Source organism: Eleutherodactylus coqui, chromosome 4 (assembly GCF_035609145.1).
Source record: "Eleutherodactylus coqui strain aEleCoq1 chromosome 4, aEleCoq1.hap1, whole genome shotgun sequence".
Lineage (NCBI taxonomy): Eukaryota > Metazoa > Chordata > Amphibia > Anura > Eleutherodactylidae > Eleutherodactylus > Eleutherodactylus coqui.
Genome location: NC_089840.1, coordinates 249,622,000 through 249,637,295, shown reverse-complemented (window position 1 = coordinate 249,637,295; position 15,296 = coordinate 249,622,000). Strand labels below are relative to the sequence as shown.

Below are 15,296 nucleotides of genomic sequence, written 5' to 3'. Positions count from 1 at the left end.
TCCTCAGGCGTGTTTCACGAGCGTCAGAGGATCACAAGTGTTTCCCATTGCTTTCAATAGGAAAACTTGCATTGCGCTCACATGCACAACCCATGGCATGCGATGTCTTAAGGTCCCATTGAAAATATCATTGCAAGGGGAGAAAAAAGGTCATGTGAGTAAGGCCATTCAAGAATGGAGTACGTAGTTGCATCTCAACGCACAAAACTCATGCAAGAGTCTTGCCTTTGTGAATAAGCCCTTAATTACATTGTAAACAAAGTACCTTTTACATGGGCTGATGGCCCAATTGTCGCTCCTGTGCTCACACAGGAGCTGACTGCTCGCTCTGGATTTTTGTATCTATGGACTAAGTCATGTGACTTCTTTGAAAGTCCTGGCAAGAACATAAAGTACAACAAGAATATATACAGTACTGTGCAAAAATCTTAGGCAGGTGTAGGGGAAAATACCGGAAAGTAATGCTTTCAAAAATTTACACTAAAACTACGTATTAGTATTTCTGTTAACAAAATGCAAAGTGATTTAAAAAATCTAATTCAAATCAATATTTGGTGTGATCACCCTTTGCTTTCAAAATGGCACCAACTCTTCTAGGTACACTTGTACATTATTTTTTTATTTTTACTCTAGCTCAAATCTTTCTTGTCTTGTAATCCAAGACAAACTCTATGTTGAGATTGGGGTTCTATGGATATGCCATATCATCACTTCCAGGACTCCTTGTTATTCAGACTAGAGTTCTTAATGGCACTGGCTGTATGTTTGGGGTTGTTGTCCTGCTGTAGAATAAATTTGGAGCCAATCCGATGCCTTCCTGATAGTAATGCATAATGATAACTAGCTAGCTGTATAGCTCAGCATTGAGGACACCATTAATAATGACCAATCCCCCAACTTCATTTGCTGAACTGCAGGCCCAAACTTGCAAGGAACCTCCACCATGCTTCATGGTTACTTGCAGACACTCATTATTGTACCGCTCTCCAGTCCTTCAGTGAACAAACTACCTTCTGTTAGAGTATTTCAAGATTTGACTGATCAGTCCAGAATCCTAGTCTGGTAGAGTTGGAAGGGACCTCCAGGGTCATCTGGTCCAACACCCCCCCCCCTCCCCCTGGCTCAGTGCAGCATCACTAAATCATCCCAGACAGATATTTGTCCAGCCTCTGTTTGAACACTTCCATTGATGGAGAACTCCCCACCTCCCGTGACAACCTGTTCCCCTCATTAATCACCCTTACTGTCAAATATCTAATCTGTCTCCTCCCTTCAGTTTCATCCCATTGCTTCTAGTCTTTTGTTGTGCAAATGGGAATAGGGCTGATCCCTCTGCACTGTGACAGGCCTTCAGATATTTGTAGACTGCTATTAAGTCTCCTCTCAAACGCACAAATCCTTTAACCGTTCCTCATAGGACATGATTTTCAGACCAGTCGCCATCTTGGGAACTTCTCCGAATTTGCTCCAGTTTGTCGATGTGGGGTATGTTTTTTAAAAGTGGGGTGCCCAGAACTGGACATAGTATTCCACATGAGGTCTGACTAAGGCTGCATTCCCACGAATGTATATCGGCTCGGTTTTCACGCCGAGCCGATATACATTGTCCTCGTGTGCAGGAGGTGGGGGATGGAAGAGCCAGGAGCAGGAACTGAGCTCCAGCCCCCTCTCTGTCTCCTCTGCACCCCTCTGCACTATTTGCAATGAAAGGAGGTGGGGCGGGGGTGGGGCTAAGTTCCGATAATTAGCCCCACTCCCGTTCCGCCTCTCCCCATTGCAAATAGTGCAGAGGGGCGGAGAGGAGGCAGAGAGGGGGCGGGAGCTCAGTTCCTGCTCCTGGCTCTTCCATCCCCTTCCCCCGCACACGAGGGCAACGTATATCGGCTCGGCGTTAAAACTGAGCCGATATACGTTCGTGCGAATGCAGCCCAAGGAAGAGTAGAGGGAGATAATGACCTCATGTGATCTAGACTCTATGCTTTTCTTAATACATCCCAGAATTGTTTGCCTTTTGTGCTGCTGCATCATATTGACTCATGTTCAGTCTATGATCGATTAGTATACCCAAGTCTTTGTTACATGTGCTGCTTAGCCCAATTCCTCCCATTCTGTATGTACGTTTTCATTTTTCTTGCCCAGATGTAGAACTTTGCATTTCTCCTTGTTAAATACCATTCTTAGTCACTGAGCACTGTGCAAGCTTTTCTAGATCTTTTTGAATACTCTCCCTCTCTTCCCTAGTGTTAGCTATCCCTCATAGCTTTGTGTCGTCGGCAAATTTGATCAGTTGCCCATCAAATTCCCCTACCACATCATTTATAAAAATGTTGAACAACACTGGGCCTAAGACAGAGCCTTGTGGTACCCCGCTTGATACATTCTTGCACTTGAATGTGCAGCCATTTATGACAACTGAGTACGATCACTCAACCAGTTGTAAATCTACCTTCGTTACCTAAAGATCCTATATTTGGTCTTTTTTCTCTTAATAAGTATGGTACGAGATACTTTGTCAAATGAGGAAGGAAATTAGATTAGTCTGGCATGAACCGTTTGTTACAAACCCAAGCTGGCTCTGATTAATTCATTATCATCCAAATCCTTGCATACATGCTGTTTGAGTGTAATGGATGGAATATTCTCAAATAAATGGGGACAGACTGCACTCTATTCTCCAAGGAGAAAGTTGATAGTATAACTAGCCTGTTTTGGCAACACCAGACAGTATTTTCAAAGCACTGAAATGATTCCAGGTGTACTAAGATGGTGGAGCATGAAATCCTGAACTGAGAACTATTACCAATTTGAATCTCACCAATGGCCGCATGATTCTTCTGTAAATGGTGTGGCTGAGTGTTTTTGGCCTAATACTATAATGGTACAGTCCCATGTACCGGTCACTGCATGGCTGGCTGGTACATGGTTGGGTTTTGACAGCCAACAACCTCCCAAGTAAAGTTTGCTATTAAGTGTTTACTAGCTGTTACTTTTTAATGGCTACACTGGTTTTGGGAAAACCATGCACCTTGCAGCTAGAGGACACTTAAATGGGTAGTCCGATCTCTGCTTTTTATAACCAAATTTGGAAACCACTACCATGGCTACTGGCCATCCGGCTAGAGCCTACAGTAACAGGCAGAAGCCGAGTGTTGTGCTCTTTCCATAGTTCTCATTCACTTCTTGCTCTGATCGTTCCGTCAGCTAGCTGGAACAGAGTTTCTGGGTTTTACCTTCTCTGCCATAAATCTTGACAGACAGGGTTGTTGGACACACTGTTCCTGCAATCCAACCACTCGGGACTGATGTATGGGACCATGCACTAGAGCTTTAATCACATGTATGAGGCTGTTCTGTAATCCATGTGCAGATGAAGCAGATCTCCACCCGGAGGAGTTGTCTGTTTCTGGTTGATCCCTAGTGGGGAGGAGTCTGGCTTACAGACATGTAAATAAGGAAGCTCAATTCTTATATAAGGTTTCACTTCTGGTATGTGAGGCCACATATAATATACACAGCTGATGCTGTGCCCCATACACTGACATATGTATATATGTGCTCTCTGCTTCTCATACAGAGAACTCCATTGACGGACAGCCTGCAGCGATGAGCTTTTCCGAGAAGAGTTTGGTCAAGGGTAAGTGTGAGGCTGTAAGGGAGCATATTGGGGGTCTGTGATGTAGTAACCTGTTCATCTACCGTAGATAACAGCTCAAATGCTGTATATACATTCTAATGGCTGCAATACAAAGCTGAATTTGAGATATGAACTTTGAGACAGACTGGAGAACCTTCATGCTGCTTGATACTTTTTATATATAACAAACTATGAGGTTAAGTTGGCACGGTGCGCTGCATATGTATGTGGCAGAACTGGTTCTGTTCTTTAACAGAACTCATTGTCTCATTTAAGTAATGCTCGTGACGTGGGCTAAATGCAGACGGCCAGGTCGGATTCCGACTGCGAGAATCCTCACAGTGGGAGGCGACCCGTGACCCGCAGCTTGCCGCCTCTGGCGTCTTCTCTGCTCTGTGATGTGCCGGCTGGTGCAGAGCTGGCACATCAGCTGTGACGTTTCAGTGCGGCTCGCACCGATATAGGCTGTGCCGCGATTTTGCTACTGCACAAGTTATCACACGGTCATATTTTGGCTCTCTGTATAAACTAATGCAACAGCGGAAATTCTGCGCAAAATCTCACTGCGGAATTTCCGCCCGTGTACGTTCAGCTTTTACCTGTAAAATGTTCATCTCTTTCGTCAAATTGATGAGATTAATGCGCAGTTGTGGTTGTGGTTTTTTTTTTTTTTAAATAAATTACTACAAAGTGTAGCTTTGCTGTAAAAATTTGTACATTAACCCCACCCCCATGATTTGAAATCTACTGGCTCCTGAAAATAATCGGTAGGCAGGAGAGATCACTGGGGATCGATCTTCAGTCACAGCTGAAAATACTCACCCCCTATCCCAACCAGGATCCCCATAATTACCCCTGTCTTTGGGCATTCCACACAATTTACATTATTGCTTTTATCTAAGATTTAGGGAATCCCAAAAAGGTGTGGGGAGGGGGGGGGGGGTAAATTTAGGGAGTCAATTTTTATTTATTTTTCTTTTTGTTAAAAAGCACAATTGAGCAATGGAGCCTGGAATTTATTCAGCTGTGCCCTACAATTCAACAGGTATTCCCTTCATGATAGGCCTAGCCGTGTGTCCAGTAAGTAAATTAGGGGTACAATGAGGAGATTTTTGAACACTGAACAAACGGGGATCCATTTTGGGGTGTAAATTCTCATTTTCTTGGGCACTATAAAAAAAATGGCACCGCACATTCCCTATAAATTGGGCATAAAATCAAAATGACCCCTCATCATGGAGCCAGAATTCGACACACAGGAAATAAAGACTTGGTAAGCAATAGGTTAGGGAATTGGGAGAAGGGTAATGGAAGATGTGTGGAGAGGTAAAACCACCAGGGGGTATTGCACTGGTCCTCGCAAGCTAAAGAAAAATAGGACCAACCAGCACAGTCACTTTCTAAACGCCCCATAGCATGGTGTACACTGTAGCTCTTATGCCACTTTTCACCCTTCTATTGGCTGTACTGCTATGACTGACTTTATAAACTTTTTATCAATGGAGTCTTCAGTGCAGCATCTTGGTTTATCCCCACTTGAGGAGATGCTGCAACAAATAGTCAGCGATGTACCCATCAGAGTGCAATGCCAAGAGGAGAGACTCCATTGTCACCTGCGAACTGACTTTTGGAATGTTAAGCATTGCACTTCGTTGAGACATCTGCTTCTATCCCATTATGGCTGTATCTCTGCAAACCTCCCAGTAAAGACTGTTTTGTTGCCATCCATAATGGTTGTTTCTGAGTTTTGCCAACTTTCACTCCCTGGCTGCCTACTTGGCTTACAACATGCCTGCATCTCAAAATGTATCACCAGCATTATGCAGCTGTGGTGTCTTCCAAAGTCTTGTGACTGAGGTCATTCATATGTTGTAGCTTTTGCTGCTATTCCAAGAAAATTACAAAAAACAAAATCTGACTACAATGTGTGAAAAAGCTGAGAACCCTCACGTCTGGTAGAACCCTCACGTCTGGTGGAGAGGAGACACCGGTTTACTGGAGCTAATCTATAGGTCAGAGCTTCAGTTATTCCCCCCCCCCCCCCCCTTTTTTTCTCCTTTACAAAACTAATTTGCATTGTAAGACCTGTTCCATCTTATCTGCTTACTAAGTGATGGCTATATTGTTTCAGGCAGCCCAGCCCCAGGACCGGTACCAGAAGGGCTAATTCGACTTTACAGCATGAGGTTCTGCCCCTATGCCGAAAGGGCACGGCTTGTCTTAGCTGCCAAAGGAATCAAGTAGGCACCATTTTTTTTTTTTTTTTTTTTTTTCTTTTTTACCACTTTCAAAGATATGTAAAGCTTTATATTTCTATAAAGTTCTTCCAACTTGGATCTGTCTTCAAGGCGGTGGTCAATGATGACTTCATAGGGAATGTAACTATAAATGACATGCTAGTTGGAGGCAAAGGAGATCCATATTGTTCTTCCTTGGTTCTTAATCTGTTTTTATATTATGATTTAATGTGACTCATGTTTAAAAGTGTAATTTCTGTTTTTTTTTCTGTCCAGACATGAAGTTGTTAACATTAACCTAATGGACAAGCCGGAATGGTTTCTTGAGAAGAGTCCTCTGGGATTGGTGCCTTGTCTAGAAACATCAGATGGTAAAATAATCCATGACTCCGTAAGTGTCTGTGATTACCTGGATGAAGCTTATCCTGGGAAAAAGCTAAACCCAGAGGATCCCTATGAAAAGGCACAACAGAAGAGCCTACTTGAGTGTTTCAATAAGGTATTTTGGCTAGTTTTCCTGGGGATAAACATTAAATTGTACACAGATTAAAAAAAAAAAAAAAAAATTGGGCTACTTTTTTCCAAAAAACACCACACCAGTACATGGGTTATGTGGTATTGCAGCTTGGCCTTGCTTCAATAGAGTTGAGAAACACTATCTTGCATTTAATGAGAAAAATCAACTACCTCAGAGGAGGGCCGGGCTCCTATTTTAACTATCTATACAACTTGCCCAGAAAACATAACTTATGTTAGCACCTAAAAGTGTGTACTGCGCCCTACTCCCCCCCTCCACCTTCCTTCAAAAAAAGTGTTGAGATACCTGGTTGCATTGGCCCATGTGCCCCTCCCGACCAGGCCTCTGTAATTAGCCCTCGGGAGGGGGGCAGATTATTTTTAGGGAGTCAAATGTTTTTCTGCACAAGTGAGCAATGGGGAGCGAAAATCAGTTGTGCCCTGAAATCCAATGGGTGTTCCCTCTATTATAGGCCTAGCCAGGTGTCCATTAAGCAGATTGGGGGGCTACAATGGGTATGTTTCTGAACACAGAACAAACAGGGGTATCCCTTTGTGGGGTGAACGTTTTCACATGTGTGCTGTACAACAAAAAAAAATTAAATTACACAATTGACAAAATGAAAACTGTAAATTTTCTATTCTTTCTGGATTGCTTAGATTCATCCGAAAACTGGGGTCAAAATATGCAGTACACCCCTAGATAAACTTGTTAAAGGGTCTAGTTTTCAAAATGGGGTTATTTGTTGGGGTTCTGTCGTTTTGGCAGCTCAACGGCTCTGCAACTGAGCAATGGGGCCAAAATCGCCTTCAAGAAAAAGGTCTGTTCTGAAAGCCACTGGCTGCTCCTTTAGATTTTTGGCTCCGTTGTGTAGATGGACATAAGATTAGGGCCACAATGGATAGGTTTCTGAACACGGGACAAACAGGGGTATCTATTTTGGGATGCAAATCCTCATTTTTATGTGCACTATAGAAGAAATCCTGTCTTTAAAATGAAGTACAATATGTGGCGCAAAAACAATGTCGGAAAAACTTTGATATGCAAAACTTTTACAGAGTTATTCTCTGTTAAAGTGACGCATATCAGATTTCCAAAATTTGGCCTGGTCTTTAAGGTGCAAACCAGCTTGGTCACTAATGGGTTAAATCTCTCATGGGTGCTGCCAGGGGCATAATGAGCTAATTCCCTACTCACTGCTGAGTTTTTAAGGATAAAAAGACATAAAATGAAAAAAGGCCTCAAATGGTCTATAGATCTTACTACAGACTAAGGAGGTGAAGGCTGTTCCTACCCTTTAGAGACATAAAAGGTTTCTGTTTTCTGTTCAGATGTGCTGTCATGGGCTCATGGAAAACTGACTACCACTGCAACGCCTGGGGTCAGGCCTTTAGTTGGGTAGACCGCAGGGAACAAGATGGTAGGTAAAAATGACTCTACCTTGAAGAAACCTGGTGAAGTCAACACATAGGTACACCAGTGCAAACACATACAAACTTGAAGGACCCCAAACTCTGGGGTATTACACTAAGGCCTCATATCCACCGGGAAAATCAGGCCCGCTATGGATTCTTCATGTAGAATCCGTAGCGGGTCCCCTCCTGCCTCGCGGATATGAGGCCTAAAAATCAGAATAAACTCACCTGCTCTGGACGATGCGTATCTTCCTTCCTTTGCAGACGGATATTCTTTCTTTGGCCCGGCGGCTGCGTGCCGGCGCATGCGCCAGGCACATCCGCCGGGCTGAAGAAAGAAGATCCGGCCGCGAAGAAGGGAAGAACCGCATCGTCCGGAGCAGGTGAGTTTAATTCTGGTACGGGTCTCCCGCGGATCTGGACGGCTTCCATAGGCTTCCATAGGCTTCAATAGAAGCCTGCGGGAGACCCGCATGAAAATGGAGCATGTCCATTTTTTTTCCCGCACGCGGATCCGCGCCTGACGGGAAAAATGACATCCGCAGGTAGTTAACTACCTGCGGGTGTTCAATGCATCCCTATGGGCGCGCGGATCCGCGTGCGGGAGAAACGCTGCGGATTTAACACTTTCCAATCCAATTTGTATCCTGGTTTTCCTAGGGGGGCTTACTCTTTTTCTGCCATTATACAACGGCGCTATGCAGTACTGGCTTTAGCCAGCATATGAGGTAACACGTTGGATAGGCTCCGACAGCAAAGAGGCTGGCAATATACAGTAAGAGAACCCCGACGGATGTTTTCCAACATCGGAGCTGTACAGCCTGAAATCATAATGTCTTCACAGGTCAGACAGTGGATTGGAAAGGGTTAAAGCCCGTGGACATGAGGCCTAAGTGTCCTTGTTCACATTGCTGTACCCCCTTCCCATCCACTCTTCACCACTGCGTCTACTGAACACCCAAAGTTACCATATCATCTCATTCTATGATCTAAGTTCAGTTTCAAAGAACCACATGACACCCAGGTATTTAGTTGGTGGTATGCAGATGTTATACAGCCACAAGGAAGGATGTCACTAATCAATCTACATAGAAACTTGTACAACTTAGACATCTCCCAAGTATAACAAGACAAGTAACAGTTTTGTTTGTCTGACTTCAGGTTATCTCGATCATGGAACAGATTTTGTCCGCTTTAAAGGACGTTCAGGATACAACTGAATTAAAGTTACAGTTTTATGAGGAATTTAAACTTGAAGAGGTAAGAAATTGTATAAGACAGTCTGGAAAGTTCCTGTTCTGTAGCTTTTCAGCTTTTCTTATATACACAAAGGACAAGGCAAGAAAAAAACCCCTAACGGCGCCTTCACACGTGTGAGAAAATTGCACGTTTTTAGAGCAATGCGAGATAGTTAAAATGCAGAATTACGAAACCAACTCAAGTAATGTGGAGCAAAAAAAATCAGCCTGTCCTATCATTCTGATATAGATATCGGCTTGTGAGTTTTTTTGACTTGCGAGCAGGCTCTCTCCTGAAGTTTTGCTCTGCTTAACAAGCATAAATTTGGGGGTACGAGCCTGATTGCAAGTCAAAAAAACTCGCAAGCTAAGGCTCAGGGGGGGATGAAGTCTATACCCACCTGTCGCCAGCATTTTGTCCTCCCAATGGTCTGCGGCGCTGCTCCAGGCTGTGGCTCTTTCCTCCATGCCGACAGAGCATAGCTTTCTGGATGTGGGCCTTGAATGCCCCGCCTCCAGCAAGCTAATGATCTGACTGGTTAACCCAGCGCCAGCTTTAATTGACACTGCGCTGAGTTAACCAATCAAAGCATTAGGTTGCTGGAGGTGCGGCATTCAAGCCCCACATCCAGAAAGAAATGCTTTGTCGGCGTAGAGGAGGGTGTGACAGCCTGCAGCAGCAATTCTCCCTCCCACCTCCCCCCTCTACAGGTAGTTAGTTTTCCCATTGGAACGCATTTATGGCGTTTCAATGGGGAAAAGTGCTTTGACATACAAGTTTTTTGCCTTATGAGCTCCGTCTTGGAACGGAGTAAACTCTTTATATCAAGGCACCACTGTATATGTATGTGTAATATATAATCTCCCATGTCTCCCTATGGGATAAAGGAAGGGAAAAAAATGTGGTTGTAGGTGAAATCCCTTTTTAATCAGAGGTACGAGATGTGTTTAAGCTCGACTCCTCTGTTTTTATTAAGTTAATCCAGCATATAATAATGTATTTCGGGGCCGTTGCACCCCTTCCTCAGCATTTTAGCTGGTGATACACTGTACATCTAATGGGGAATATATTTAATAAATATTGGGGTAATTGCATAAAATTTAAATTTATGATGGTGAAGAAAAATTTCTGAGAACAGAAGAAGAAAGAACAACACAGGGCAAATAATTAAATTAACGATTAAATAGGAGTAATTACATGCATAACTTTCAATTTGATTATTGGACTAATTCTAGGTTCATGTTTATAACCATATAATTAGATGCATAGACCTGCTTGAAAATGATGAGATGCCTGAAAACTGCTTCTTCGCACATATCCCTAGGAGGGGTGTAGTTGGTGAATGACTTGTCTCATGCTGAGGAATTAACAGTAAAGTTTATTTAGTATAAGAGGTTACAAATAAAAGTATTAAAGGGAATCTCTCAGTTCTGCTAAGATGCCCAAGCTGGGGGAAAGGTCAGCACAGCATAATGACAGATGCACCGATTTAAGAGGTCTGTCACTTATTCCAATAGGTTTAGTGGTTTTGCAAATCTCTTATTTTGAACTTTGAAGAGCTGGACTCTAGAAGGTCAATAAAACTTGTACACCTGTATTCCCTCTCCCACCATCTTCCCTCCAGATGCTGATTGCCAGGTCCTTCTGTGTTAATGTGCAAACAAGGGGATCTGCCAATCAATAGCTGAGCACTAGAGATGAGCGAGCGTACTCGGTTCAGGTGTTTTTTGCACTCGAGCACCGCTTTTTCCGAGTAAAAACACCGAGCACTACTGCTCTACTGAGCACTTGAACTTGGCTATCTCCAGCCGTTCCCACTGAAGTGAATAGAGTGAGGGCATGTATGTGTGGCCACCACTGTTAAACTTCTGGAGAAAATATCTGGATTGGTGGGGGTGCCACTGATCAGCAAGTTATCTTCCATTCTGTGAATGGGGGCTATTGTGCCAAGATGCGAATACCCCTATTAAAGCAAAATACTGGCTTATTGCCAAGAAGAATCATCTTTTACGCTATTGATCATCAGAGTTAATATAATCAACGTACTTTTGGGCACTATGGATTGTTTTCGCTAGAGTTGAACATTTCTAATTTTCATGCTAGACCAACTGCACATTGGAACATAACTCGTGCAAAACTCTTATATATTATAAAAAAAATTAATTTTCAGCTAGTACAAAAATGGCATCTGTATTGGCCAAATCCTATGTTTGTTATTTGGGGACAACTGGATGTTAAGTGATCTGCCTGGGTGTATGGCGGGAAGGAGTGTTGAGCGACAGTCTTTGTCGGTCAGTGGTTGTTGGCATGAGCAAATTTTTTTTGTCTGTGCAAAAGGGTCCAATAAAAGGTTTTTCCCATAACACAAATGCTGTTAATCTTGAATCTAAAAAGCAAACAAACTTCTAATTTAGGGTGCCTGCACACGGGCGGAATTTCTGCCACGGTATTTTAAGCAGATTGTCCGCACCTGACCAAAGCCAATATACTTCTATGGGGATCCGCAGTTGTCCCCAGACGGACGGATTTGCATCGCGGATTTTCATGCGCTAGAAAAACGCAGCATGTCCTAATTCGGGGCGGATTCTGTGCATGGAGACACTAAGGCCGCCTGCACACGGGCGGAAATCCCGCGGCGGGATTTTCCGCGGGATTTCCGCCACTGAAAGCCTGCATAGGAGTGCATTACAATACGCACTCCTATGCAGACGGCCGTGGTTTGGCCACGCGAAATCTCGCACGGCAAACAAACCGCGGCATGTCCTATTTTTGTGCGGGACTCGCAGAGCCTCGCACAGAAACGTCACTTACCCGGCCGCCGGCTCCGGTCTGCGCATGCGCCGGCACATGAAAGAGCCGGGGCCGCCGGGCGCGGGTGAGTACGCGCTCGTCTCTGCAGGTGCTCGGGTCGGGTCCCGCGGCGAGAATTCTCGCCGCCAGATCCGACCCGCTCGTCTGCAAGTGGCCTAATACAAGTGTATGGACGCGTTTTTTCACGCAGTACATCCGCGGTGCAGCTGTGGATGAAGGAACTGGTTGCTATGACATTAGAGTAAGTAGGCGTGGTAGGAGGCTGCAGGTTTTTCTGCGCGTTTTCCGCAGCATAGCCGCGTGTGATTTTTTCAAGCATCTGCACCTATCCGCAAGCACAATTAGGTGCCATATGCAGGTCTCCCGCGTGTGAAAATCCACTGGCGTAATCCGGAACGCTCGTGTGCAGGCGGCCTTACTCTTAGAAATCTTGCACAGTTCAACATAATTACTTGTGCTCCCTGTGTCCTAACCAGGAAGAGTCCAGTGTGTACAATTGTTGTCCTGCTGCTCTCCCTGCATTCACTAGTCAATTCTGCATATTGGTCCCACTTCTCAGCTCACCCAAGTGGCACTTTCCCAACTTTGGCAAATGTTTGAATAAAGTGATATTGTTGGTCTGCTCCCAAGATGCTTGGCGCCTTCTATGATCTTTAATGAGCTCCATTGACATCAGTAGACTCATATAATACGATGAAGTTGAGAATGTGCAGTGAAATGTCCTTTCTTCCCCGAGATGTGCTCTTACTGCTCATGCTTTGCCTCGTCTTCTCTTCTATGGGCTCCACTGACGTCAGTGGTGCCCATAGTCTATACATGCGCCTGAGCCCATGCAGTAAGAGTACATTTTACTGCACATTCTCAGCCTCTTATTGTATGGGCTTCACTGATGTTAGTGGAACCTATAAGCATTTATAGAAGGCGCCGAGCATCTTGGAAGCAGACTTTTTTTTTCCTTTTCTTCCAAGCATGCACAAAAGTTGAGGAAACATCGTTCAGGTGAGGAGGACAAAGTGTGGCCAACTGTGCAGACTCAACAATGGATTCCAGGGAGAGCAGCAGGATGAATTTGTACACACAGGACTCTTCCTGGTTTGGACATCTGAAATGCAAGTAATTGCTTATCCCAAGAATGGTGCAATATTTCTAAAGTTTTAACCCAGGGAGGTTGGTAGTTATGCGTTCTCACTCATGTAACACCATATACTGCTCAGGGGAGACCCTTGTAATTCATCTTCTCCTTATCTACAGGCACTGACCAAGAAGAACACCCCTTACTTTGGTGGAGAATCCGTGTCTATGATAGATTACATGATCTGGCCCTTTTATGAACACTTTATTGCTATTGACGTTGACGAGTAAGTAAGGCATAAATTTATTTATATTTTTGTAACTGGATTTTAAACTTTGTAGCATGATATTGTGAGGAAGAATCTGCTATCAGTATGCAGATCAATATGCACTAGAGATGAGCGAGCGTACTCGGAAAAGCACTACTCGCTCGAGTAATTTGCTTTATCCGAGTATCGCTGTGCTCGGGTCTGAAGATTCGGGTGCCGCTGCGGCTGACAGGTGAGTCGCAGCGGGGAGCAGGGCAGAGCGGGCGGGAGAGAGGGAGAGAAAGATCTCCCCTCCGTTCCTCCCCGCTCTCCCCTGCAGCTCCCCGCTCCGTGCCGGCACCCGAATCTTCAGACCCGAGCACAGTGATACTCGGATAAAGCAAATTACTCGAGCGAGTATTGCTTTTCCGAGTACGCTCGCTCATCTCTAATATGCACATATCTGAAGACTGATAGCGTTTCCACTGGGCTCAATCAATGTCAGACACACGTTCTAGTAGGCCTCTTGCAGACAAGTGTTTTATATTCGTACATAATCTTTTTGTTGACCATAATATGAAGCTAATAAAGTATAAAATACACATATATTTGAAAAACTTGTCATGCCCTTTTTTCAACTATTTTATGGATGTAGTACGCCCATTAAAGTCTGTGGAAAGTGACTTACAATAAGGATGCATCCCCTTTCATTCTACATTTTCCTTTATTGGCATTTCCACTAGGCAAAAACAGATCGGTGTAATTTTCTAATGGAGAGGAGGATCTAATTTTGCCCACTAGAAAATGCCAATGAAGGTGAACGCCGTATGAACGCAATCTCCTCTGTAATTACGGTATGTTACATACAGCTACAAGTACACTTGTAGGAAAGAGGCCTTAGGGGTTTTCCTACTACCTAAAATAGCTTCATAAGTACTGTCCTTCCTGGCTGCTGTTGACCAGGACATGTGACTGTTGTAGCCAATGAGTGGCTACAGCAGTGACCACCTATAACCAGTGATTGGCTGCAGCAGTCATATGTCCTGGTCAGCAGAAAGGACAGAGTGCTTGTGAAACAATTTTAGGTAGCACCCCCTCCCTTTTTAAGCAACTTTTACTCAAAAAGTAGGCTTCTTGTCTAACAATACGCCAAGGGTTATTTTCTGGGCATTTAGAATTGATCCATCCTCTGGATAAGTCATCAAGAGTTACTCGGCAGGGGTTTGCCACTTGGTAATCTCGCCAATTAGCTAATCCTCTGGCTTGGCGGCAAAGCCTTTCTACTACACTTCTGGTTCCGATACCAATGCAGGCGTCCAGCTCCCCTGCACTGACTACGGGACAAGGGGTCAGCTGATTGGGGATCCTGAGTGGCAGAGGTCTGCTAAACAATAGTATATTAGATGCTTGGAAAACTCCTTTAAGACTGCAGGGTCTACATTGGAACTCCATGAAATTAATTTTTCCTTTTTTTAAATCTAGGTTTTTGGAGAAGTTGCCACGTGTCAAGGCCTGGGACAAGCTTATGTGGCAGGACCAAGCTGTTCTGGAGACGTACATAGAGCCCTTTCTCCTCCTTGAATATTACGAACAATATTTTGATGACAGCTTAGAAGCACCTGATTATGGCCTTGTCGAATGTTCCCCATAATGGTGTGACTGGAGTATCTTGTGCCTTTTTCAGATCGAGATTAAATATTTTTCAAGTATTGATCTGTCATTGTGCATTTTAATACACAATCTGAGGACAAGGCATCAATGTTCTATCCTGGAAAACCCTTAAACTCAGCTTTGTTAAAACTACATTTGATGTTAATTATATAATCTGTAGGAAACTGCATCAACCACTACATGTCCATGGGTCGCAGTTTGGTGGGTTCTGTGCAGCCCCCCCCGTACAACAAAGGATTAGAGAGGATTTGCTTTTTCAGGCTATAAGCAAGTTACCTGAGCCTACCCCTGTCAGCCAATTGCCTTGTGTCTATGGATGATGAGGGTTTGGTATGACTACCGGTGTTTCGATCTTGTAATTGGCCAGATGGTGGTTTATTGGTGGTGGTATGGTATACCCACAAACCGTTCTTTGTTAGGACTTCTCATAGGTACTTGATTTTATTTTTCGAA

The 15,296-nt window shown here is 44.1% G+C and overlaps 1 protein-coding gene across 2 annotated transcripts; it reads left to right on the top strand.

Annotated features, from left to right (window-relative positions):
• The first annotated feature begins 3,459 nt into the window (after positions 1 to 3,459).
• On the top strand, positions 3,460 to 14,881 carry LOC136626192 (glutathione S-transferase omega-1-like). 2 transcript variants are annotated; one of them, XM_066601024.1, is made up of 6 exons: positions 3,460 to 3,634; positions 5,766 to 5,874; positions 6,148 to 6,370; positions 8,965 to 9,063; positions 13,105 to 13,211; positions 14,655 to 14,881. In XM_066601024.1, the coding sequence occupies exons 1-6, from the start codon at positions 3,604 to 3,606 to the stop codon at positions 14,821 to 14,823; spliced, it is 738 nt and encodes a 245-aa protein (XP_066457121.1). In that variant the 5' UTR covers positions 3,460 to 3,603; the 3' UTR covers positions 14,824 to 14,881. The 2 variants fall into 2 exon arrangements, with proteins under 2 accessions (XP_066457121.1, XP_066457124.1); XM_066601027.1 differs by lacking the exon at positions 3,460 to 3,634 and adding an exon at positions 5,557 to 5,646.
• The last annotated feature ends 415 nt before the right edge of the window (positions 14,882 to 15,296 follow it).